The 26,299-nt window shown below is 32.6% G+C and overlaps 1 protein-coding gene and 1 long non-coding RNA gene across 3 annotated transcripts; one reads left to right on the top strand and one right to left on the bottom strand.

The window, feature by feature from the left end:
• Positions 1–25: 25 nt before the first annotated feature.
• Dcr-1 (Endoribonuclease Dcr-1) lies at positions 26–26,299 on the top strand. Of its 2 annotated transcripts, XM_074125142.1 has the most exons (30): positions 27–156; positions 243–356; positions 451–566; positions 799–946; positions 1,824–1,949; positions 2,042–2,217; positions 2,487–2,722; positions 4,625–4,751; positions 5,631–6,624; positions 8,282–8,412; positions 8,519–8,750; positions 9,050–9,201; positions 10,645–10,786; positions 10,975–11,193; positions 11,582–11,761; positions 12,723–12,936; positions 13,193–13,365; positions 13,465–13,643; positions 13,857–14,110; positions 14,204–14,607; positions 15,313–15,606; positions 16,559–16,850; positions 16,944–17,179; positions 18,635–18,866; positions 18,948–19,099; positions 20,178–20,409; positions 23,353–23,573; positions 23,840–23,993; positions 24,071–24,146; positions 25,671–26,299. In XM_074125142.1, the coding sequence occupies exons 2-30, from the start codon at positions 297–299 to the stop codon at positions 25,864–25,866; spliced, it is 6,348 nt and encodes a 2,115-aa protein (XP_073981243.1). In that variant the 5' UTR covers positions 27–156; positions 243–296; the 3' UTR covers positions 25,867–26,299. The 2 variants fall into 2 exon arrangements, with proteins under 2 accessions (XP_073981237.1, XP_073981243.1); XM_074125136.1 differs by having other exon boundaries at positions 26–356.
• Positions 2,215–11,992, bottom strand: LOC141452834 (uncharacterized). The gene is made up of 3 exons (XR_012457652.1): positions 11,743–11,992; positions 10,332–10,558; positions 2,215–2,548 (listed from the first exon to the last, which is right to left on the bottom strand). It is a non-coding gene; the product is annotated as an uncharacterized lncRNA (long non-coding RNA).

Here is a 26,299-nt window from a genome sequence, read left to right as displayed (position 1 = left end):
GTTGGTGGAGTTAAGAGGTTTTATCTGTGTTTACCTTGTCTTGATTGTTTTGGCTTCGAGTGGTTTTAGTTGTGAACCGTGCCTTTTCACTTTATTAATTTTTATAAAAGATAATTTTTTTTTGTTAATTAATAAATAGTTGAGCGTTGTTATTTTGTAAGTTAAAAGTTTTCTTACCGACTAAGGTGGTTTAAGGACATATTTTCTAATTAATTGTAAGGTATTCGTTCTTTTCTCTTTAGTAAATTTTAAAATATTAAATGATTGGCTCTTCTACGTTGTTATTTTAAGTGTCAATGGCATGTTTTTTTACTGAAAATATCCATACTAAGTCTTTTACACCTAGAGAATACCAGGTAATTAAATGATTTATTTTTCTGATACTTGTAAGTAATATACTTTGTGACTACTGTTGGTCCAATTTTTATTTTATTTTTCATTTTTTGTTAGCTTGAGCTACTGGATGCTGCTAAAGATAAAAATATCATAGTATGCCTAAACCATGGTGCAAATAAAACATTTATTGCTTTGAAATTACTCCAAGAGCTTTCTAATTCAGTTCGCCTGTAAGTTTTTAAAAAATTATTGTTTGATGATAAAATTATCTGTAATTGTAAGCGATATTAGTCTTTAATTACAAACCACACTTCCTATCACAGAATTATGAACTATAGAGGAGCAATCCTAACGTTATCAACGTTACGCTTTTTCGTGCAGTTTTTGACGATCAACTTTTATATAACTGTCCTACCGGACAGTTTTAATAATAATTTTTTTTTTTTTTTATTGACTGTTTAGATCATGGAAGAGAGGCGGAAAACGATCTTTATACATTGGAAACCACTCTTCTGTACACTATTACTGGCAAATTGTCAAACACCTAACAGATCTCACAGTAGGTGAATATTATGACGCTGCAGACAAAGTTAACTTTGAAAATGTTGAGGTAAAGTACCAATATTTTCTCATTATGGTAGATTTATTATTTTAATAATAAAAAGTTCCAAATACTTGGCAAGTTTGAAATGTATTATAAGAAAAGAAAAGTAGTGAAGGATTTTAAAGTCTGTAGTGGCAGGGAATGGAAAAGTCTTAAGTTACTATTTCTCTACAGAATGATCACTTTCAGCTGACAGTTTTGGAAGTACTGGAAATGGTAGGGGTAGTCGATTTTTAGAATATCGTAAAGTGTTAGTTTTAAGTCTGAAAGATTTGTTCTGAGTTGTCTGGAGTTCCTTGATATTATAGCTACAGGTAACAAAACAAGCTTAGTGTACCAATGAAAGGGTCTAATGACCCTTTTGAGGAGGAGTTTGTTTTTGTTTTTTTTAATCACCTTCTTATCGCGACGATTATTGGGAAAATTACCCTTGATATCATTTTTCTTGCTACACTTTACCCTTAAGTAGGTAGAGCATGGCCAGTTTGTTGTTCTGAGTCGTGCCGAGGTACAGACTTTTTTTTTTTTTTTTTTTGTGGCCTGTACTAAGGCAGATAGCCATTATTACACAGACTTGTTCAAGAATTAATTATGAGAATAATGCAAGAAGTGTGTAGCATCAGAGATCTTGGAAGATAGTGCGGAAGCCAAAATGGTCACACAAAATTAATTTTTTTATGATACCAAATAATTTCCCTTTAATTGTTATGAATATTCTCTTTCCAATATCTTTAAAAAAAAACTCCTTGGTCAGAGTTTCTTTCTAGGCTAACTCCTCAATGAGCAGGTCAATATGTTTCTTTTGCATCCAAGATCAGCTTAGAAGATTTCATGCTTTGATTATGATAAAGGGAGAAATTAATTAAAGAATTCGTTTGCCAAGGTCATTGCTGCCACTTACAATGTTTGTGCACAATGGATTGAACAACATTTATTGGATTGGTGCAGGATCAATCTTGTCATCATTGAAGATTGTCACAATTCTATAAAAAATCATCCATTACGAAAGGTAAATTTAATAACAAATTCGATTATTAAATTGTATAATTTATTTTCCTTTAGATTCACATGGCAACTTTATAATTTTTTATTTTTTTGCAGATCATTATTAGTTTAAAAGAATATAAATTGGAAAAGCCAAGAATTTTAGGATTAACTACACCATTATTTTTAAATTCTGACGTTGAACCGGGTTGTGTTGAAGCGGAAGTCAAACAACTGGAAGTTGATCTTCTTAGCCAGGTGGAAACAGCTAGTGATATTGTATCTACATTAAGGTATTTTTATGATTGTTTCTTGTATTCATAGTGCAGTAAACGGGAGGATAAATTATATTAAAACTCAAAATTCGTTGGACTTCAAACCCAACCTTACAAATCAGATATGACTTAATGTTAAACGAATCTAAACATACTATATCCTATTCAGTCAACTGCTTTTAACTTTTTTGGAAGTAATGTATCAAAAGATTTCATTTGAGAATCTTAAAAGAAGATTAATCCTTTATTTTTTTCTCCTTAAAATGCTAATTTTATTGATTTCACAGATATAACGCACATCCTAAGGAGGTTATAGTAGAATGTGGCTGTCCTGAACAATGTAGTCTATCTGAAACAATAGAAATGGAAATCATATGTATATCAAATTTTTTAAATGATCATAGATATGATCCTTCTGAAATCTATGATGACACTTTTACTGATGAATTGAAAGATGTTCCTGATCCGAAAAAAGATCCATTTTCTGTTATTACCGACTTCTTAGATGTATTGCACACAATGGGTATGGCAATTTTATTATCTTAAATTTTTATAATTTTATATTAATAGTGCTTTGAACATCCAATAGATACCCACAACTGTGAGTTACCAAAAAAAAGAAAAAAAGTCTCTTGGTGGATAGTGTGCAGAATAAATCCACAGTATATTCTATTTTCGTCGTATGAGACGAGTAATAGGGTGTCACAAAGCACATACACCCAAAAATCATTACGGGCACATACAGTATGTGACTAGAGGTTATCCTAGTTTTGAAATTGGTGCGTCCGGTCATCTTAGGGATAACTTCCTGATCGGGCTAAGTACGAGGGTCGTTTGAAAAGTCCGTGCAAAGTCAGAGAGGTAGCACTACTGGCGCGTATCGAGGATATGTTTAGTTAGTAGCATCTCTTGGAAGAACACACACCAAGTTTCAGCCAGATCGGTCTATTTCTTTGTGTTTGGCATTCGTTTGAATCGAGGAAGTCGAGTGATTTTCAAAAAAATGGTTGAAAAAGAATTTCGTGTGTTGATTAAACACTACTTTATGAAAGGCAAAACGCCTCAGGAGACTAAAGAGAAACTTGATAAACATTATGGTGACTCTGCACCTTCGATTAGAACAGTTTATAAGTGGTTTCAAAATTTTCGGAGTGGCCATATGGGCACAAGTGACGCTGAACATTCTGGACGCCCTGTTGAGGTTACTACTCCAGAAATCATTGATAAAATCCATGATATGGTGATGGATGTCAGAAGAGTGAAGGTGCGTGAGATTGCTAGTGCTGTGGGCATCTCGAATGAACGGGTACATAATATTTTGCATTCAACATTTGGACATGACAAAGCTATCCGCAAGATGGGTGCCGCGATTGCTCACGCTTGACCAAAAACGAAATCGTGTGAAGTGTTGCAAGGACGGTTTGCAGCTGTTCCAGAAGAATCCGCAGGACTTTAAGCGTCGTTTCGTCACTGTGGATGAAACATGGATACATCACTACACTCCTGAGACCAAAGAACAATCTAAACAATGGGTTATCAAGGGGGGAATCTGCGCCAAAAAAGGCGAAGACCGTTCCTTCGGTCGGAAAGATTATGGCGACTGTCTTTTGGGATTCGCAAGGAATAATCCTCATCGACTATCTGGAAAAGGGTAAAACTATTACAGGTGCATATTATTCATCGTTATTGGACCGTTTGAAAACCGAGCTGCAAGAAAAACGCCCACGATTGGCCCACAATAAAGTCCTTTTCCATCACGACAACGCACCAGCTCACACCTCAGCAGTTGTGGTCGCAAAATTAATGGAAATAGGGTTCCAACTCGTTTCACATCCCCCCTATTCTCCAGACTTGGCTCCCTCGGACTACTATTTGTCCCCCAATATGAAGAAATGGCTGGCGGGAAGAAGATTTTATTCAAACGAGGAGGTGATTGCAGAAACGAATGGCTATTTTTCAGACTTGGACAAATCCTATTATTCGGAAGGGATCAACAAACTAGAGCAGCGTTGGACGAAGTGTATAAGCCTAAAAGGAGACTATGTTGAAAAATAAAAAAGGTTTACCCCCAAAAATTAAGTAGTTTTTATTTTTCTCACACTGCTCTAGGTGGCACAAGAGGTTTAAGATAATGATGATAAATGAAATTTATGGATGTCAATAAACCTAAAAATAATTAACAGTTTCTTAATTCATTTTTATTTTTCTGTTTTTTTTTTTTTCTGCAATTTAATTAAAAGTGGAGCGGTACAATGTGAACATACCATACTAATAACATGTTTTACAAATAAAAAGTATCTACACGTGGGATTCCAACCAAGGATCTCCCACTTAGGAAATCCAAACAATGCAAAAATTAATAAATAATAGTGTTCCAGTATTTTATAAAAGTAACTAATTATTTTTGACTCTTTTTATTTTCCAGGACCTTGGTGTGCGGACAAAGCAGCTCTAGTCCTTTTAGTTCAAATAGAAAAATTAAAAGTTAAAACACCATATGAAAGACATTTTCTTCTTCTATGCCTTATTTCTACAACACTTTTGAAGATTCGGTAGGTTTCTTGTATATTTTAAAAAAGTAAAAGTTAATATTTTGTAAACAAAACAACAAAAAATCGTAGAAGAAATATTATTCCCTATTTCAGTCATAATGATTTTGTATTTATATTTTGCCAAGCTTTCGATCTAGGGACTTAGTTATTTTCAGGGCTTATATGCTTATTGACAATTATAATATTTTGTACATTTTAAACATCAGATATTGGTTAGTCATTTGTCTGACCTAGGTAGCACTGCTTAGGGATTACTGTTTAGTACTGTTCTTTTCTTTTTTGGCTACACAGCCCCTGTAGGGCCCTTAGCTTCCTTAATTTTCCAGTTGAAGTTTCGAGACGTATTAAGATTGAAGCAGGGTGGGGTTGCCGGCCCCTACGCCCTATCTCCGATACAAAGAAGGACCTTGGATTTATATGGTTTACTCCCTTTGCCGAAGCTATCTCCAAGGGAATGTAGTAGCCCTTGGGTGTGTAGTGAGAGTGTATTGTGTCCCTGTTGTACAGTGAAAGTGCATGGAACACTGTGCTAGGGAACCGTGGGATTGCAACACCCTGGAAGCTGCATGCAACAGCTGTCCCCTGCAGGATTACTACTGTTTAGGTATTAGTATTTAGGAATTACCTTAGCAGTCAGAACAGAAGACACCAATCTTTGATGTAGAAATGTAAAAAAATATTTTCACTGTTAATAAGTACATGCTCTGATGATGCCCCGAAAGCTTGGGTAAAAAATCAATATAAATTTATGAAATGAAATTGGCAATAATTCTTCTTCCGCTGGGATATAGTTTTTAGTTGTGTATTAAATATTTGGATATTCAATTTCAGATATTTTTCTATAAGCTTAATATATACTTTATTTTATCTTTGTTTTAGAGCAATCTGTGATAACGCTTTTCAAGGTTTAAGTGAAACTGAGAAAATTTTGAAATATTCTACACCAAAAGTACTCCGTTTAATAGAAATAGTACGCCAATTTAAACCTAGAAAATCATTAAATACAAATAATAAAACTATAATAATAGACGATGGAGATATAGTAACTCAGAATGAATCTCATCAAAGGATACCTTACATTACAGATACACCAAAAAATAATAAAGAAAGTAATATCACTAGGATTACTAATTATTCATTAGATAATAACGAGAAAAATGTTAATAATGACGACTACCTTAACGAGAATAATGAAGAACTATTAATTGTGGAATATGAAAAGACTGTAGAAGAAAAGCAAATAGAAACTGTTAAAACTAAAACCTCATACCATCACCACCAATCGTATAAGAGATATAGAAAATCGATCGTTAAGGAGGAAGAAAATTTTATTAAATCACAAACGATTACTTGTTTTATATGTGGTAAACTAGATTGCAGTGGCACATCTTTCGAAGGCAATAAAAATACAAATGCAATAATTGAAAGTACTGAAAATAAATGTTTAAATAGTGATAGTTTAGAAACAAATGATGAACTAAATCATTGTTCCGATAGCAACTCTGGTGAAGATCGTTTACAAGATAGTAATTCCAATCAGGAAGAAAATGATAGTCCAATTGAAAATACAGTAGAAAATCAGGATACTGATGAGAATGGAAAATCAATAACAGAAACAATGATTATGGAGAAAGATTCAATAGTAACTAATAATTCATTGAATAACACAAACTATTTGACAACTTTTACCAAAAATAACAACCATCATCCACGTTGGAAAGGTAGAGGACGAGGTTGGAAATATCGTAGAGGAACTGGTAGTACCAGTTCTAGAACTTTGAAACATCAGACCGGCGAAGATGCAGACCATCTTTGTGGAATTATTTTTGTCCAGCATAGGTTTACAGCTAAAATATTGTATCATCTTTTTCATGTAAGTTTCTTGAAGTGCATTAACAATAATCATTGTAAGTTGAGGAAGGAAGTGAAAGTTTAGGTAATTGTTTGATATTAGGGTTAGTGCTCTTGACTTAGAAAGTGGGTTCGTGCCCAGTGAGTTCATGCAGCTCAATTCTGGGGGAAAAAACTGCAGGACTTGGGCAACAATGACTTGAGAAACTAAGTATCTTATTTGTATAGTAAGAGTGGACGTTAAATAAAGTAACATTCAAATAGGATGAAGAAATAATTGCCATTTCAGTCGAGAAAAAATTTATTTTGCCGAGCTTTCGACCTAGGGACTAGGTCGAAAGCTCGGCAAAATAAATTTTACTCGACTGAAATGGCAATTATTTCTTCATCCTATTGGAATTATGAATCAGTCACCAAAAAGAATGAACAGCAAGTAACATTCAAAATAAGAATGTTTCAGGGAAAAGATTAACGTAAGAGCAAACTGAATTCAGGAAGTCTAGGTTCTAGGTTAAAGTGGAGGCGTCACCGAGCGTCGTATATTAAAGTAATAATAATTTCTTTAGTTGGGATGGTTTAGGGCGTGGACTTGGAAGATCTCCAGGTCGTGCTATCGAAAAATTGCAGGAAGCACAAAAACTTTACTGCTTAACTTTACAATGACTTAACTATGGAAATCGCTCAACTGAAGTACTACTTTGATAAAAAGTTTTTTTTCTCACTTTTTGATTTAAAAACCCGGTACATTCATTCCTTACGTTTATTACTTGAAACATTTTTGCTGGAAAATTCTATAAAGGGCAATTTTAGAGATAGAAAGGGTAGAGTTTCCCAAAAAAATTCCTCTTCCGTCTTATCATTTACGAATGAATTTTTCAATTTTCTGAAATTATTCGTACGTTTTTCTCTTAATTACATTACACTCACATAATCTATAAACTTTTAATTTAAACCCTTTTATACAAAAATTCTTTTTAGGGCAGTACTGAGGAAGAATGGTACAGGATGATTACTGCGTAATTTATGGTTTTACAAACTATAATAAATATTAGTATTGATTAAAAATGATTTGGAAGTTTAAAATTTGATGAACATTATAACCTTGAGCATCGTGATTTAATATTGTCTCTAAATTTATCATTTGTTTGAAAAATGTTAACTGAAGAGTACGACTTCTACTCCTTCTATGCATCTAGTCTGATAGTTCGTCTTAAATCGGCGTAACATGCATCATATTAATTATTATATAATAAGTACCTAATACCAATATGGTGCTTTAAAAGAAAGCCTAACCACCATCGTTCCTAAAAGTGCTTTTAAAAAAAAAAAGGTTCCCGCAAGTGTGCTTTGAATAAAATGTCCATGTTACAGATCCTTGGAGTTTGTGGTTCTTGCCTATAGAGCCACAGATCTCCCTTTGCTCAGGATTCGGTAAACCAAACTCCATTTCAGACCACTAGATCCATCAAACCTACTGCACAATTTCTGCTCGATAACTCTCCTCGATTAATCGTGTTATAATGGCAGCAACATTTCCAAAAGCGGAACTCACCGTTTTACTTTTTCTTCCACTTTATTAACCAAAATGGACCCCAGATATATTTATTCAACTATTATTCTCATTATGGTGTTTATTAAACATATAGTTGTGCTATTTGTTATTTTTTATTTTTATGTAGGATTTATATAAAAATGATCCGGATTTCGCAAATATCACTACACAATATACAGTCGGTAAAATGGCTAATCCCCATTTAGATCCACGGGAAGCGGAAATTGAACATAGAAAACAAGAAGATGTACTGAAAAGGTATTTTTCTTAGTATGCTTATATATTTATTTTACTTTTAAATACCTTATAAATTATAATTACAATAAAAATTAAATTGGTTGATTCTTTTTTTAATTTTTTCTAGGTTTAGAATGCGTGAATGCAATTTAGTTGTAGCAACTTCTGTACTTGAAGATGGAATTGAATTACCACGTTGTAATTTAATTGTACGATATGATCCAGTAATCGATTATAAAAGTTTTGCCCATAGTAAAGGTAGAGCAAGGCAACAAATTTCTTATTATATATCACTTGTAGAATCAATAAATTTGGATGATTTTATTGACGTGTACGGCAGGTACATGAGTACGGAAAAGGTAATTCACTTGTTATCGTTATTTTATTCTTTTAAAAAACTTAAAAATGTATGCTTAAGACTTTTACTTGAATATTATTACAACCTACTACCTCAAAATAAAAATATAGTTCACTTGAGGGGAGAAAAAGGGAACTTCCCATTTATTTGAGACAGACATTACCATTTCCAGCCTTGGAAACAGATTTGGAGGAAGAAGAATAGGGCTTATCTCTTTCCTGGGCTTCTGCAAACCATTAAGTTTTCTCAAATATACTTTAAACCGTTTTTTTTTTTACTATCTCCCTTTTTATTCTTCAGATACTTCTTGATCGAAGCACAAACGATGAACCAACGTCTGAAGAAGAAAAATCTGCCGATAATTATGATTTGTACGTTCCAGAATATAAACCTTTACCAGGTGAAACAGATCCTAAAGTTTCTATGGGAACTGCAATTGCACTTGTCAACAGGTTGGTTTAGGTTAAGAAATGCTAATATTATTTTCTGTTTTGATTTCTATAAATTATGTTTTCGATGAAATAGATACGATATTTTTTTGGCTGAAAGAGGAAACTTAGAAATTGAGCTCTTTTACCGAAAATATAAGTTTGAAGCTTCCCTTGCTAATAAAATCACGTTGAAAGTTTTGAGCGAATGAATTCTGTGAGTGCATGTTTGGCAAAAACATTTCATTCTTACGGTCTAGCATCTATCACTTCGCTCAGACATCTGAGCGTTCTCGACTAGTGACCACAATAGCAGTCTGCAAACCCTGTACGATAATTAGATATAAGGCTTCAATAATCTAGCGCCTAATATAGGAAAATCAGAAGATTTTTTATGAAAAAAATCATAGACATCTGTGAATTATCTTTTCCTTCCAGACATTTGAAATACTGCGGCGAATTTTCGGCCCAATACGCGTGGGACTGGAACGGAGGTCTCGGACGAATCAGATGTATATAATGTTTAAAAAATAGATGTGGTTAAATTCATGAAATTGGCTAGATGTGGTTAAATTCATGAAATTGGCTAGACTTCAGTGGGCTGGTCATTTGGTTAGAATGAGGGACGAGGACATCCCAAAGAAGGTGACGGATGATTACCTCTATGGAGTTAGGAGAGTTGGGAGGCCGAAGCTGCGCTGGGCGGACGGTGTTGCTAGGCCGTTGTTGAATATCGCCAACTGGAGAGCGGCAGCAAAGAGTAGGACTGACTGGCGGAAACTGGTTGAGGAGGCCAAGACTCAGCAATGAGTTGTAGCGCCATTGGATGATGATCGTGATTCCAGACATTTGCGATTATTAAACTATCGAAAGGCTCTTAACAAAGGTGATTCATTGCAATGTCCAGGGAAGAGACCAATAACTTCTTATTAAGAAATACATAGCCAAGATACCAATACGCACATATATAAGATGGTGAAATCCGTGTGATTCTGCTGGTTCCTCAGAAATATACACTTTTCAGTTAGATAAGTTAATATTCTCGCAGCTCTAAGGCTTGCAGCTCCCCAGTCGCTTTGTTGTTGAAGAATATTCAGTTTCGATCCTGCCAAAAGTATTATTCAAAGAAAAATTATGATAGAAATATATTTTACCTGAAACCCATAGTCACAAAATATTCCGTTAATGCAGAAGGCAGCCAGTACAAATGTACGAACTGCTTCGTGATTTTTCTTTAGCAATTGCTCATAGATATTAAGAGGCTAGGATTATTTTTGTCTATCTGAGCCTTTTGAAGATAATACTTTTTCTTGTAAGAAGAGTGTTTCCGGGAAAATTCTCTCAAATTTGAAAATCTGCAGAAATTTCTCTGTTACTTCCTCTAGTCAGAAAAAAAAATATTAAATTAAAAAATAAAGAATCTTACAAAAAATTAAAAATTGTAATTACTTTATTAATATCTTCCAGGTATTGTGCCAAATTACCCAGTGATACTTTTACAAGGTTAACACCACTTTGGACAACAAAAGAAATACTTTATTTAGGTGAACAAATGTATTTTACTTTAGTTAGACTTCCAATTAATTCTCCAATAAAAGAAGATATTATAGTAAGTTCAAAAAGAAAATTATGTGACATTGTTCCTATTATCTCAAAGAAAACAAAAAATTAAAAAACGTTCAGCTACAACCAATAAAAATTTAAATATGAAATAAAAATAAGATACAAAGTACAAATATTTTACATTATATTTTTATAAAGTTTAAATAATTTCGATCAATTAACATTATTACTCAGGGACACCCAATGCCTACAAAAGTGTTAGCGAGAAGAATTGCAGCTTTAGAAACTTGCAGGGTACTACATGTGCGTGGCGAACTAGATGATAATCTGGAACCAATTGGTAAGGAAGCGTTTAATACTGGATTTGAAGAAGACGATCTAACGCCTATCTCCTGGGATCCTTCATTGCCTCGCCCGGGAACAACTAAGAGTAGACAGTACTATTATAAAAGGGTAACTAGAAATTATTTTTAGTATTTATGGAAGTTTAATTTTTAAAAAATAAATAAAATAACGTTTTTCTAACAAAATTAGTTACGAGGATTGGTTTTTACTAATATGTTGTAAATAGTTAATCTTTAGAGTTCAGTAGAGCGTATTTATACGTACTATTTCGTTCTCTTCAAGCTTTAAATAAAATTTTAAGTTTATTTTATAAAGCCAGGTCTGTTTTGAATTACATATTTGTGTAAAAATCAGAAGTTTTTTGATTTTAGAATTTTTAGTTTTGGTTTTTTAGTCAGTAGAAATACGTACAAAGTTCCACGTTTGGTACAATTAATTCCTTTCATCTATTACTATCATACCAAAAATTTAGCTAATTATAACTTCTCTTCTGCAGATAGCAAACTGTTTAAATGATTGTCGACCTACTGCCAATGTTGCTTGCAAACTTTATAACATTGACATGGAATTAACTTGTCCCTTACCAGAAGAACAGAATACTAGGGGACGAAAATTGCATCCGCCAGAATTAGCACCACAAGCTTTTGGAATTCTTACCTTGAAACAAATTCCTAAGGTGAATTATCAGAATTTACTTTTACTCATAATTTTAAGAAGTATTAAGATAAATGTTGAAAATAGATCCTCAAAAATTTTCTTTAAATTTCACATTTTACTGAGGATGTACTTTCGTATTTGAAACATTTTCCCCATTTTCTACACAAGAGCATTGTATAAGCAGCCCTCTAAAAGTGCCAGTTGTGTAGATTGTACAATAGTTAATATGGAAACATCACTTTATTGTGAAGGTTTCTATGCGTTTTAAATTTTCTCAAAAATGGTTTCGATTTTCATTAATATCGATAATTTTATCAATCGTATCCTTTTTAGATCCATTGTATCGCTGTCCGGTTTCGGACTTTTACCTAACATAAGAAATAGTTAAATCAGTTTGGCCTAAGAAAATTCGACTTAACTTAGTTCCTTCTCACTTTACACTTGCTGACTGAGTGATGGTTACATTTTAGCAAAAAAAAAACTGAATTTGCGCGCCCCCTAATACAAAATATTTAAAATTCATTAAAATTTTAAAACATTACCTAATACACATAATGTAGAAAATACTTATTACTAGTAACTACTTAGTATTAGGTTTTATTAATTTTATTTCACAAAAATATTTATTCTGTTCATTTACACATAACCTCCCTCAATCAGTCAACAAGTGTAACACAGAAACATAATTGAATTCAAATTCTCTACACAAAACTAATTAGTCTACCTCTAATTACGGATGAAAGTTCGTGAAACCAGTGAGGAATACAATAAGTATGCTAGCTACTAAAAGCTCGTCAAATTAACGATGACTAATTATTCAAAGTAAGTGCCATTTACATTTACGTTGCAGTAAATGCAAGCACATCGTGTGCATTCCTTTTTTTTACATAATTTTAAAATGTAAGATTTATTTATATATATTTAAATATATTTTATATTTTTTTAAATTCTTTATACTTAAGAGTTACTTTTTCTTCCAGATCTGTCCATTTCCCATCTTTACTCGATCTGGAGAAGTACGAGTTAGTCTACGTCTTTGTTCTACGGATGTAATCCTGACAGAACGGCATGTTCAGACTATTTCTGCGTTTCTCAATTTTATTTTCACATCAGTGTTGCGACTACAAAAATACTTGATGAGTTTTGATCCGGAAGCGGAAGAAAATTCATTTTTTATAGTTCCTACTAGAAAAAGTAATTTATTTATTTCTATTTATTCATATATTTCATCAACCTTCAATTACCTAATTATATTTGGTGGGGAAAAAGGATTAGTCATTCTTCCAAGTATGATGCCCTTTCACTAGGCCTAACTTATAACGACTTTAGTGTTTTTAGCGTTTCCTCCTTTTTGCCAACTACGGCCAATTTTTCAACTCACTTTCCATTCATGTATTTGCATTAACCAGGTAATATTGTTATTTATAATTCTGAGATGAAAAACTCGCAGATGAAAATGCTGAAAATGTGGTTGATTGGGATTTTCTGGAACTGATATACAGTAGAAGGAACGATATTCCTCATAATGTGTCCGAAAAAGAGAGAAAGAATTTTGTTTTTGATGCTGCACGTTACCATGACGCTGTGGTTATGCCTTGGTATAGAAATCAAGATCAACCTCAGGTAGATGTTTTTTTGCTCAACTTTTCCCCCGCTCAATTTAATTTGAAAATATTACCTTTTACTTGTTTTTTTTATAATTATACTCAATTATTGTTTCAGTACTTCTATGTAGCAGAAATTTGCAATCATTTAAATCCAAAATCTGCATTTCCTGGAACCGACTATAGCACATTTGAGGATTATTATATGAAAAAATATGGAATCCAGATACAGAATTTTACTCAACCATTACTAGATGTCGACCATACTTCAGCAAGACTTAATTTTCTTACACCTCGGTAAAAATTAAATGCTTTTACTTCAAAATGATGTGTGTGTTGACTGTTTTATATTATTTTTGGAAAATGCTGTTTTTTTTTTCATTTTTGGCTATATTTTTGTTGAAGTTTATTTGTTGAATGCCAGTCGGATTGACCGTTTGAATGCCCTTTTTATTTATTCAAACTGTATAATACAGCTGCATAATAATGTTGTTTTCCATTTTGGCGTAGATATGTGAATAGGAAAGGCGTAGCATTGCCTACGAGTAGTGAAGAAACAAAGAAAGCAAAACGAGAGAATCTGGAACAAAAACAAATCTTAGTAGCAGAACTATGTCTAGTACACATTGTGCCAGCGTCTCTTTGGCGACAGGCTGTATGTCTTCCCTGTATTCTGTATCGAGTTAATGCTTTATTGTTAGCCGACGAAATACGGATAACCGTGGCAAATGAAGTTGCTTTAGGATTGACTACTTTACCGGAAGGTAACCACTATATTTTCTTAGTTTTTTAAAATTATAAACAACTTATTGTTGTAACTTTTTTTTTTTAACGTTAGCCATGATCTAACCTTACAGATTTTGAATGGCCTCCTTTGGATTTTGGCTGGAGTCTTGCGGATGTTTTAAAAAAATCCAAAGAAGATCATCATAAAAAAGAAGCTGCAGCTCTTGACAGTACTACCGATGAAGGTTTCGAGTCGAACACACAAAGCAATCCAGAGGATAATCTTGTAGATGAAGCCGACGAAACAAATAGTGTATCTCTAGTTAAAAATAAAGACAGTGATTCTCCGGAAGAAAGTGTTCAGAAAGGGAACAGAGATGGTGATGATGATGATCATGATGGGGAGGAAGAAGTTGAGGATGAAGAAAATGATAGTAAAAATAAGGAGGATTGGATGGAAATTGGCACTTGGTCGAATGAAATGGCTCAGTTGGAAAGTGAGCTTAGTAAAGATTTTCCACCTAATTTAACTATGGTAAGTCTTTACAAATTGGCTTAGTGGTGCGCCCGTACACGCAGTCTATATGTCTAAACCACATTATCCAGCTATAGACCTAATTAGTAAAAGGATGGCCAGCCAAAAACACAATACCATCCAATTGGTCGTGTATGGACCTCCATTTTACATTATAGCTCACAGAAATCCTTCCGATCTTATCCATAAGGATAAGTACGGTAAAGCCGTTCATTTTTGGAAAATTAGAGGACTTGTATATCCAAAGATACGTCCAATATTAGGTTTGGATCTGTAGTAAGGGAGAGAGCCGTTTAAGTTGACCACTTTCTTCTTTCTAATTAAACCATCTGTATGACTTCGTACTCTGGCCAGGAGGACTTTTCCTTAGAAGGTACTTTTTCTCATCTCTTAGAAAATCTTTCTGCGCCAATTACGAACGTTTTGCCCACTTTCATTTCCGGATAAAATTTAATTCTTGGAATTGAAAGTAGCATCTGTTTTTTTTTTGTATTCCACTTGAGAAGCGGTACCGCGAGGAAGGCACCAGAAAAGTGGAAAAAGGGCCTACGGCAGGCAATCACTGAAGTCATATTTCTTTTATATTGAAAAAAAATTATAAATAGGTTTTTATTAATTGAAATTTATGCCGTTATTTACTACATAGACATGTTATACTCTCAAGAGAGCTAGAATTAAATTGAATATTTATTCTTCTAATTCTAGGTTAGATATGGATCACCAACAAGTTGGGAAGTAGATGGTAATCTGACCTATGATTATTATTATTCTGATGTTGAATCAGATAGCAGTAGTGAAGTATATGATGTAAGTTCTGATCAATCTGATAATAGTTCCTCACATGACGGTGGTACTTCTGGTCTTAAAATTACTTTCAAGAATGATTATTTAGCGGAAGCTATTGAAGATGATTTAGTACAGAACTCTTTCTTTCCGAAAGACGAGTATATTGGTGAAGATTGGTCATGGGAATGCGATGAGGTTATTGATGAATTGAAGGTAATTTAATCGATAATTTGTTCGATTATTGTTATAATTATTTGAATAATTGAATTACAAATGAACGAACTTTTGTATCCTAATTATAGAGCAGGAAATGTAAAATTATCTCGCTTCTAGAAATCCCGTAGGGAATTCCTGTGAAAAGCGATTGGTCAGGATCTTCTCCAGGCGGTCATGTTGGTAACAGGTAAATCTTGAGTCCGCTCAAGACAAGTGGTAGGACTTCTTGTCATTATCGGTTTTGGAGCCTGTAAGGGATCTTGTTGCGTCGAACCCTTTCGTGGTATTTAAAAAATGATTGCCTTTAAGGAATGGTTGCATGATAAGTTGTAGGAATAGTGGTGGGGCAAAGATAGAGGTGGGTGAAAAGAAGTTTACAGCTTATCTTCTAAACTTACTACATTATTACGTCAATAAAGCCAATCGGATGGCCATAGGCTTTTTTGATGGGCCATCGTAGATTACGAAAAGCACTTGCATTGCCTAACAGAGGATAGCCTTACAAGTTTGGTCAGGAAGAATACCATCTTATATTCACCTATAATTTACAGTTCATAAATCTATTTATGGGTAAACAAATTCTTTTCTTTAATATTCTACGAAGTGGTCAAATTTTTTCCATTATGGCATCTATTTTTGTTGATATTTAAAAATTTAATTTCTAGGCTATTATTTTTTTGTAAGGCCAACACTTATAAATGAAAGCTATGGATTGTTAGAGGCAGCTGGAGCACCGGTTAAATAAATAATGGTTAGGATTTCCAATTTCGGAAAAATTCTTTTAAACGTAAGTTTGTCTTTTTGGGAATCTGAGCTTAGGCTACGATACCTGCAGTAACGCCAAGATCCAAGGAGAATGGGGCTAGTCCTTAAGAAAGAAAATTCCTGTAACGTATAAGTAGATTTTCTAAATTCTATTTCAATAACTTTCTTTGTTATTCACTTTCAGGAGCAGATACAAAATGAAATAGAAGAATTTAATAAATGCACAAAGAAAAATATAAATAAAATTATGAACAACAGTAATATGTTAATTAAAAATGAAGACCCGTTTATTGTTACGCGTAAAGACAATGTTGAACAGGAAGATAGTAAATCTATAATAAAGTCTAAGAAATTAAATTTAACTATAGAAAATTATAAGATGGATAAAAAATTACTTGAAGAAAACAGCCATCACTTAGATAGTTTGACAAATTCGTTAATAGTACCATATGCTGATGATGAAGATTATGATTCTGGTAATTACGATACAAAATTGAGGCATTTAATATCGGCCTTTTTTTTTATTTTTTTTTTTATAAAGATGTTTTTATTGTTTCCATTTTTTTTAGACGATGAACAATTTTCATTCAGCTTTGACAGTCAACCAGATTTAGAAGGGCATCCAGGACCAAGTCCTAGTTTATTGTTACAAGCGTTGACCATGTCAAACGCTAATGATGGCATTAATTTGGAACGATTAGAAACGATTGGTGATTCGTTTTTAAAATATGCTATTACAACATATCTATATTGTACACATGAAAACATACACGAAGGCAAGCTAAGTCACCTCAGGTCTAAACAGGTAAATTGCTGTTCTTAATTTACCTTTATATTTTTTTATTTGTAATTGACGATGGAATTTAACTAAAATAATTACTGTATAAATGCTAAGACTTACGTGAAGAGTAATAAGGGTTTGAAAGTGTCAACTGAAGTAACAGGCACTTATGAGAGTTGTATTTTGTAACATTGGAACATGTATTGGTTTTATACTTATACTTTTAACCGAGTATCTGTCGCTTAAGATTGAGAACCCAGAACAGTTTCTTCAACAAACCAGAACCAAGTAAGCACATATAGTCGGTCAAACGTACTCCTCCTAAGTTAAAATTCTAGGCCGAAGGAATAGTTTGTAGATCTCGAATGTTTACTAAGTGTTCATTCGCAGGGTAGGTACACGGTCCCCTCTTCTTTCATATTTTTAATTTCAGTGCACTACAGAAAAGAAGGCTTCGTAATCGTGCAGATTTTAGATTTCTTCGCAGCCCCGAAAAGATTAGTTGAGTGACTTCTTAATTTCCTCAAAAGAAAGTTCATCAAGCTACCAGGCAATTACCATAAGGTGATTCCTCCAAACCAGATAGAACATCTTCTATTACGAGTAAGACATTATTCTAATATTTAGATGTTTAGGTTGACTTAGCGGTGCCAACATCGAATCTAATCCACTACAAGATGCCTGAATTTGGGCTAAAATTTCCAGTGTAAAACAAAAAAAAAAAAAGATGATGGATTTGGGTATCCAAATTTGAAAACACTGTAGAGATTGTTGTGATGTATTCCGATTAAGGAAACTTATAGAAGAGCTCTAGCTCACTACTTAATAGACGTACACTTTACAAATTCTTTTCACATCGTACACTTTACATTCATATTGAGGAAACCAAGTGGGGCAATCGAGAAGGCCTTGTTATTGAAAAAGAACTTCGCTATTTCCTATGAACATTGGTAACAATGCTCTCCACATAAATATGTGTAGCTCCTATTTCAGTTTTCTTGCATTATTCTAGATTGTAATTCAATTTTCTTTATTTTCCAAACGTTTTAGCATGTAAAATTTGCCTTCTTTGGTGGCTCAACAGTAGTACTTCTTGGTGGTTGTACTCTTTTCTGGCTACATAACTAGCTCACTGCGTTGGCGTCCTTTGCAGTTGTACTATTTGCTACGTTCTACTCAGTTAATTAAAGAAAAGACACGATCTAATTAAAATTTATTCAAAACCCATATCAGTTTCTCAATTAAAAAGACACCTGGAAAAGGCCGACATTGCCAGTCTTTCTTGATTGTCTTGAAAACTTTCTTACGTATCCTACACTTCCAAAGTGTACTTCAGCTATGCATTAAATTAGAACCACTGGGGAGGTAATATCCGTGCCGAAATAATTTTTGAGAGGAAAACTAAAAAAAGTTAATTTCGGAAAATAGTTTGACTAAAGTTATAACTAATTTTGTAAAGTGTTTTAAATTTTTTTCCAGGTAAGTAATTTGAAATTGTACAGACTTGGCCAGAAAAAGGTATTCGGTGAGAGCATGATAGCTAGTAAATTCGAGCCACACGACAATTGGTTACCACCATGCTATCTAGTGCCACGTGATGCTGAACAGGAACTGCTTAATACTGAACCATTGGCAACACTGCCATATAATTTAGTTACTCAGCATTCAATACCTGATAAAAGTATCGCCGATTGTGTAGAAGCTTTAATTGGTAAACCTCCTTTAAATGTTATAATCTCCTTAGAATATTTAATTATTTTTTTTATTGAACTTCTAAATTTCACCCAAATAGGTGCTTATTTAATCGAATGTGGCCCAAGAGGAGCTTTAATCTTTATGTCTTGGCTGGGTATTAAAGTACTACCAAAAACAGAAGTACAATTATCTGAAGAAGATTTATTGTTTCGTCCTGTGGGAAGTACTATTCCAAATGATTTTGTCCAGGTGAGAATAAAATACCAAAAGCGTTTTACGTAGGTTTGAGAGCAAATTTTAGATGGATATCAATAAAAATTCTAAAAAAGGAATAACTCAAAAGAGCTTATGTTTTATGTTTCCTTCGAATTAGAGTTACCGGTTAATAACATGTGAAGTTAGAAATTTGTTTGCGGGCAAAACTTTTAAACGGAGATTTTTATGATGTTCAAATTTTTGTCTGTGTCTGATTATAACAATATACCTTTTTCCGGTTTCAAAAGATGTTATTTTAGATCAACCTTGAGAAGTTCTTTGGTTGATTTCAATAGGAATTATAAACTATCATAATTATGGATAGTATTCATAAATTATGAACATATTTAAAGGCTAGTGATTAGCTAATAGCTTAGCTGTAATTAGATTAACTTATATGTAAGTACAGGCATAGATATAGCCTAGCTGTAATTACATTAACTTATATGTAAGAACGTATAGATATGTAGGCGTAGATATAGCCTACGTGTATAGGCGCCACAGTAGCCGAGTGGTTAGAGGCGAGACCTGCCAAGCTAATATGCATTGTGGTACCAGTACTTACATCCAAAATTTAACCTTCTATATCTCAATAACCATTAACACTGGAACATTGCTATTTATATAGTTATAGAGCTAACATTTCTCTACAATTTGGTATAGAATTCATTAAAATCGGAACAATAAGAAGTCCTATCTATAGCCTAGTTAATTTCATTAATATGGAAGAATAAATAAGCTTGGCTGACTTGAAAGTAACACCATCAAGTGAAGTAGGAAAAAGATATATTGGCTGATTATATTAGTGGATGGAACATAAACAGGGTTCATCCCTCCATAACAAAAAAAAAAACAAAGTTCACAGAAATACTTGTTGACTTTATTAAGAAATTGAATATTTCAAGTAGATCGTGTGAAATTTTGAAAGTATTCTCTCTAATTAAAGAAAATCGTTGATAAATGATAAAATGAATGAAATTCTTGCAAAGATTACTTGATTTTCATCATAAATTTTAATTGTCGCATCATTGAATTCCATTTTTTTTTTTTTTTTTTAATGCTGTTCCATCAGATCAGATATGGTGAACTGGCACCGCCAAAATCTCCACTATTGAGACATCTACCAGATCCAGAAAGTGAACTCATGAGGCTGATGGCCGGATTTGATTCTTTAGAAAGGAAATTAAAGTATAATTTCAAGGATAAATCATATTTACTACAGGCAATGACTCATGCTTCATACTCTCCAAATCGTTTGACTGATTGCTACCAACGTCTAGAATTTCTTGGAGATGCCGTCCTGGGTTTGTTCTTATTTTATATGTACATGTAGATTAGTTATATGTTTTGTTTTGTTTGTTTGTTTATTCATTTTTTATTTTTTTCTCGCACTTCCCACCAAAATGTGATTTACGCCACCGTTTGTTAACTGTTCAACAATTCATACTTTACCATTCTATCACTAAAACATTGCTATTTATTCCAGTTATAGAGCTAACTTTTCTCTACAATTCGTTAAGGAATTCATTCAAATCGGTACAATAGGAAGAGAGATATTTAGGTTTGAAATTTGAAACATCTGCAAAACCCCTAAAATTTAACCTCCTATATCTCAATAACTATTAGCACTAGAACATTGCTATTTATATCAGTTATAGAGAAAACATTTCTCTACAATTCGATGAAGAACTCATTAAAATCTGAACAATAGAAAGAGAGATATTTAGGTTTGAAATTTGAAGGAAGTTAAAAGCCACTAAAATTTAACCTCCTATATCTCAATAACTATTAGCACTAGAACATTGCTATTTATATCAGTTATAGAGAAAACATTTCTCTACAATTCGATGAAGAACTCATTAAAATCTGAACAATAGAAAGAGAGATATTTAGGTTTGCAATTTGAAGAAAGTTAAAAGCCACTAAAATTTAACCTCCTTTATCTCAATAACTATTAGCACTAGAACATTGCTATTTATATCACTTATAGAGCTTACATTTCTCTACAATTCGATAAAGAACTCATAAAATCTGAACAATAGAAAGAGAGTTATTTAGGTTTGAAATTTGAAGGAAGTTAAAAGCCACTAAAATTTAACCTCCTATATCTCAATAACTATTAGCACTAGAACATTGCTATTTATATCATTTATAGAGCTAACATTTCTCTACTATTTGGTATAGAATTCATTAAAATTGGAACAATAAGAAGAGAGATATTTAGGTTTTGCCATCTAACATTTTAAGGTTTTGCTTTCACACCTACATTAAATTTCTAATCGGATGACACCTCATTCATGAAAATCGGTTTGCGCGATATGGGGCTACTTTGTTCAGAATAAAGGTAATTTGTTTAAACTTTATTTACATGTAGGAATATTAAATTTATAACTATTCCTAAGCAACTTTGTTTATTTAGGAGGGGTTAAATAAGGTTTTCTAAAATTCCATTTTAGATATTTTAAGGTTTTACTACCTTGCAAGTATTTAATTATGAAATTTCTAACCAAACTTCCAAGAGGATGGAAAATCAGTCCACCGGAAATGCAATTTTAAAGAAAGGCTTTTTTTTTTACGTCTTTTGTAATTTACAATGAATTTTCCAAATAGATTCACTTGAAAACAGATCTAATGGCGTACTGAAGCTTAAATGTCATTGCAGCGATAACTGGTTTTCATTGGACGGGGCGTGATTACACTAGAAGTGGGCGTGATTGTACTAGAGGTGGGCGTGACCCGCCCACAGTCTCCAACCGTACTACACTGTGATTGGCCAATACTTTAACCTTAATAATTTCAATGAAATAATTAATTTAGAATTTTTTTTTCAACATTTCTCCCATAGGTATTTGATAAACTTTCGAATTATGCAAGAAAAAAAAATCTCCTTAAAAATACGATAAATAATATTTCTTTTGGGATAATAATTCATGTTTTACACAATTATCGTTAATAGTAACAAAAAAACTTCAGAATTGGTAGTGTTTAATCGTGAAATAGATAAAAGAGAAATGGGCACATTGTAGACTTGTAAGCCGGCAATAAATAGGCTGTAACCTTACTTTATACTCCATAAGGTGGAGAACTCTAGTGGCAGTTTCTGTAAACATAGATGCAGTTTCTACACTCACTTTTAACCATGTTGGTGACTCACTCGACTTTTATAGGACCACTTTACAGTCACATTTAAACATGTTGACAACACACTAGATTATATAGGACTATCTTACACTCATATTTAACCGTGTTGAGGTCTAACTAGACTTATGTATGTAGGACAACCTTAAACTCACATTTAACCATGTTGGCAACTCACTAGACTTATATAGGACTACCTTACACTCATATTAAACTTATTATTTACCGCATTACATGTAACCTCTTTATGTATTAGTCTATTTTTTGTCACACTACCAGCTGCACATCTCCTTGTTGGTAAAGTAAATAATCTGAGCTGTACTACCGGGGACAGTTTTAATTAAAGTGGTTCTGAATTGGATCAAAGCATTTTGTTAGCTGATTTCAAAAATATAAATTTTCTTTGACTCTTACGAATAAGTAGTATTCTGCCCGTGCTAAATCTATTAATTTTTATTTTATTTTTATTCATTTTCTTCGATTATCTTATAAAATCGAGTTGAAACCCTGTAAACTATGTAGAATAATCAATCGCACATAGACTTAATATGAAACTTCTTCCTTGTAAAGTAATTTTGGTATAGTATTTCCGGAGGAGTTATTCCGGAATTATTATCTTAAATTATTAAGTTTGTTGCTTTAAAACTCGCAAGTTTGCTGAAAAATCAACAATATGTCACTTATAAGAAAAAGTAGTCTAGCTAGAGTATTTGAGCATCAGATGTTTTTCCTCTATTGTAGAAAAAATTGTCAGAAAATACTACTTTTTACCCCCTCTTGAGAAAATGCACTTTTCTTTTTCTGTCAAAATCTCACTAGTAATAATAATTTTAATAATATTTTGATAGCATTTTTGCAACTTATTTGATTAAATCACAAATTATCTTTTTATTGATTTTATACGTGGTATGTTGTTTGTATCTTTGACCAGTTTCGGTCTTTGATATATCATCAAGATAAAAAAGGCATTATTCAGAAATTTATTCCTATATAAGCAGCTGTTCTTCGGGAGTTTAATTTTACACTATAACTTTCTTAGAATTCATTATCAGAGAGGTTTATTAATCGATATATATTTAATTATCATTTTATTGTTATTTTATTTTCAGATTATTTAATTACACGACATCTTTATGAGGATAAACGTGCCCACAGTCCTGGTGCACTGACCGATTTACGTTCAGCTCTTGTAAATAATACCATTTTTGCTTCGCTAGCGGTAAAACATGGCTTCCATAAATATTTCCGACATCTTTCACCCGGATTAGGTGAAGTTGTACAAAGATTTGTAACAATACAAGAAGAGAATAGCCACGCGATAAGTGAAGAAGTAAGTGGAGTACTGATTAATTTCTCTTTTACTTTTAAAATTACGAACGTGTCGAATTTCCGATTTCTAGTTTCAATCGGTTGTATCCGTTTTAAGGTCCTCTAAAATTAAGGGGAAAAAAGGGGGTTTGGATATGTTGGCTTTCCTCTAACGTGCCATTTCAGTGTAAATGTACAACTATTTAAGATTAATGGTGATTAAATATGAAACCAAAATTCCAAATTAAAGAGAATTTCCATAATTAATTAATTTTATTTTTTTCAAAGTTTTATTTAGTTGGTGAAGAAGCGGAAGATGTTGAAGTGCCAAAAGCATTGGGTGATGTATTTGAATCTGTTGCTGGTGCAATATTCTTAGATAGTAGTATGTCTTTGGATATTGTTTGGAGAATTTATTATCGAATGATGAAAAAGGAAATAGGTTTGTCAAGATTTTGCAATGTTAATTTTTTGTATTTAATTTAAAATAAATTGTTCATTGTGAATCTTTTTTTTTAGAGCAATTTAGTACTAAAGTACCAAAGTCACCAATAAGAGAATTACTTGAACTAGAACCGGAAACAGCTAAATTCAGGTAAGTGTAAAAAAAAAAAAAAATTTTTTTGGCATTGGCTTCCGCCATACAGCCACCAGCATCGTCTAGGTGCTTATCACTAATATATCACTCACTCTCCATTCTTACTTATAAATACATTCGCTTCACACATTCATCCCTCTACTATACGAGTATATCTCGTACAACTATTTACATAAACTACAGGCTAATGGATGGATCAGTACTCTGTGCTCCTGCCATCCTTATAGCTTAGCCGAAATTAAAATCACCGTAATCCTTCTCTAAATCATTTTCTTCCATTCATTCTAATTCGGCTTTAACTTTTAAATGCATTCATATTTCATTGCTAGCTCTGCTATAGATTTAAGCACTCTTGTGATTATTGTTCCAAAGAGCAATACATTTAATTTTTTAATGTTCTTAATAATTTTTTTTAATATAAATTTTCAATATTTATGCCTTTGTGATCGTCCGTACTAAGCCATTTGCGGATACCTTGATGATAACCCCCTTCTTGTATGTTGTATTTAACACCACGACCTAAAAACTGAGTCTTGGTCTGGGATACATTTAACCGCCAGACATACCTATTTGCTGTCTTTCATTGCGTACGTTAAGCAATGTTAGTTGTAAATAAATTTAGAACCTGTTTCAAATCATGAGAAAAGTTTGGCATCTATTATCTCCTAAACCAGGGATGGCGAACCTTTTTGAGACATGGGTCAAATTTTGTTCATTCCCCCCCCCCCCAAGTACTAGCTCTTGGGTCACTAATGCCCATTTGCACCACAAGAGATAAGTTTAAAAATTTCAAACTGAATATTTTCAAAACTAAACATCTTTAAAATTCAGTTGGCTTAACTGGGTAAAACGGGACGAAACAAACAAGTGCTATGGAAGTCTCTTTTTACAAAACATAACTGAACAAAACCTTACAAAAATGTGTTTTATGTGAAGAAAAATCTAAATATGGTTATTTGCTTTGGGTTGTCGATTTTTTTTAACAAACAAAATATGAGTAAAATTATTACATTTTATTTGATATTTTGTAAACACTTTTGCTTTATTTCAAATATTACAAAAGTATTTGTCGTCATTTGCGTTTTAGAACTGTAATGATCAAACTAATGGTTATAGATAGCATTTAAATTGCTTTTGTGTCAATGCGTGATTGAAAAAAAAAATACAGATAGAATATAAATTATCTACCACAATTAGAAAATCTAAATCAACCCGCGTAAACAAACAAATGGTTGCCTAGCAATTGTGGTGGTCAGTGAAAAAGCTTGCGCGGGCCATAGGTTCGCCCCATCACTGTCCTAAACAGTTTTATTTATTTGAGTTTCAAAATATGGAATTTTATCAGTTCATCTTTTAGCAACGTTATTACTTGTAATAACGATGTCTAAATGTTTTTAAAAAATTAGTTCGTTTAGATAAGGTTCATTTTATAGACTATCAGTTGTTCATTTCAGTAAGATTGCCAAATAATTTAGTTTACTTCTCTTTTTTTTTTTTAATAATTTATTTATTTATTTATAGTAAACCAGAAAAGTTGGCCGACGGTAGAAGAGTTCGAGTAACGGTAGAAGTATTTGGAAAAGGTACCTTTAAAGGTATCGGACGTAATTACAGGATAGCCAAATGTACTGCAGCCAAATGTGCACTTAAACAGCTCAAGAAAAAAGGCCTACTCGCTCGAAGACTTACATATTTTACTTCTACACAATTTTATTGAATGAATAATTTTTTTTAAATAATGGTTTAATGGGGTAATATTTTTTTTTTTTCTAAATTCTTTTCTTACAAATTACAAACAGCAAGATCTAAGCATATTTTTTAGACAAGTTTTTCCATCGTTTTGTAGATTGTAGATATTTTATTCAAAATCTTTAATATAGAAAATTTACTTAAATATTATTTGATCAGTGTACTTCAAAAAGTATATAAAAGTTCCTTAAGATTTCATGTAATTGTCTTTTTTAATTATAATTCGTGTACCCTGGCTATGTATGTAGATATATAATTGGGACTTTTCTATAATAATTAACAAGATATGCAATAATTTGTTTATATAAGAAAATTTAATTTTAATTTCAGATTTTATTGATATTTGTTGTAACTTTTCTTTTTCATAAAAAATAAATAAAAATCGAGACAATTAAATGTTA

The sequence above is a fragment of the Rhodnius prolixus genome, unplaced genomic scaffold (assembly GCF_049639745.1).
Source record: "Rhodnius prolixus isolate KJV_2025 unplaced genomic scaffold, Rpr scaffold_1, whole genome shotgun sequence".
Classification (NCBI taxonomy): Eukaryota; Metazoa; Arthropoda; class Insecta; order Hemiptera; family Reduviidae; genus Rhodnius; species Rhodnius prolixus.
Note: the sequence above shows the minus strand (reverse complement) of the source record. Positions and strands in the feature narration are given on the sequence as shown.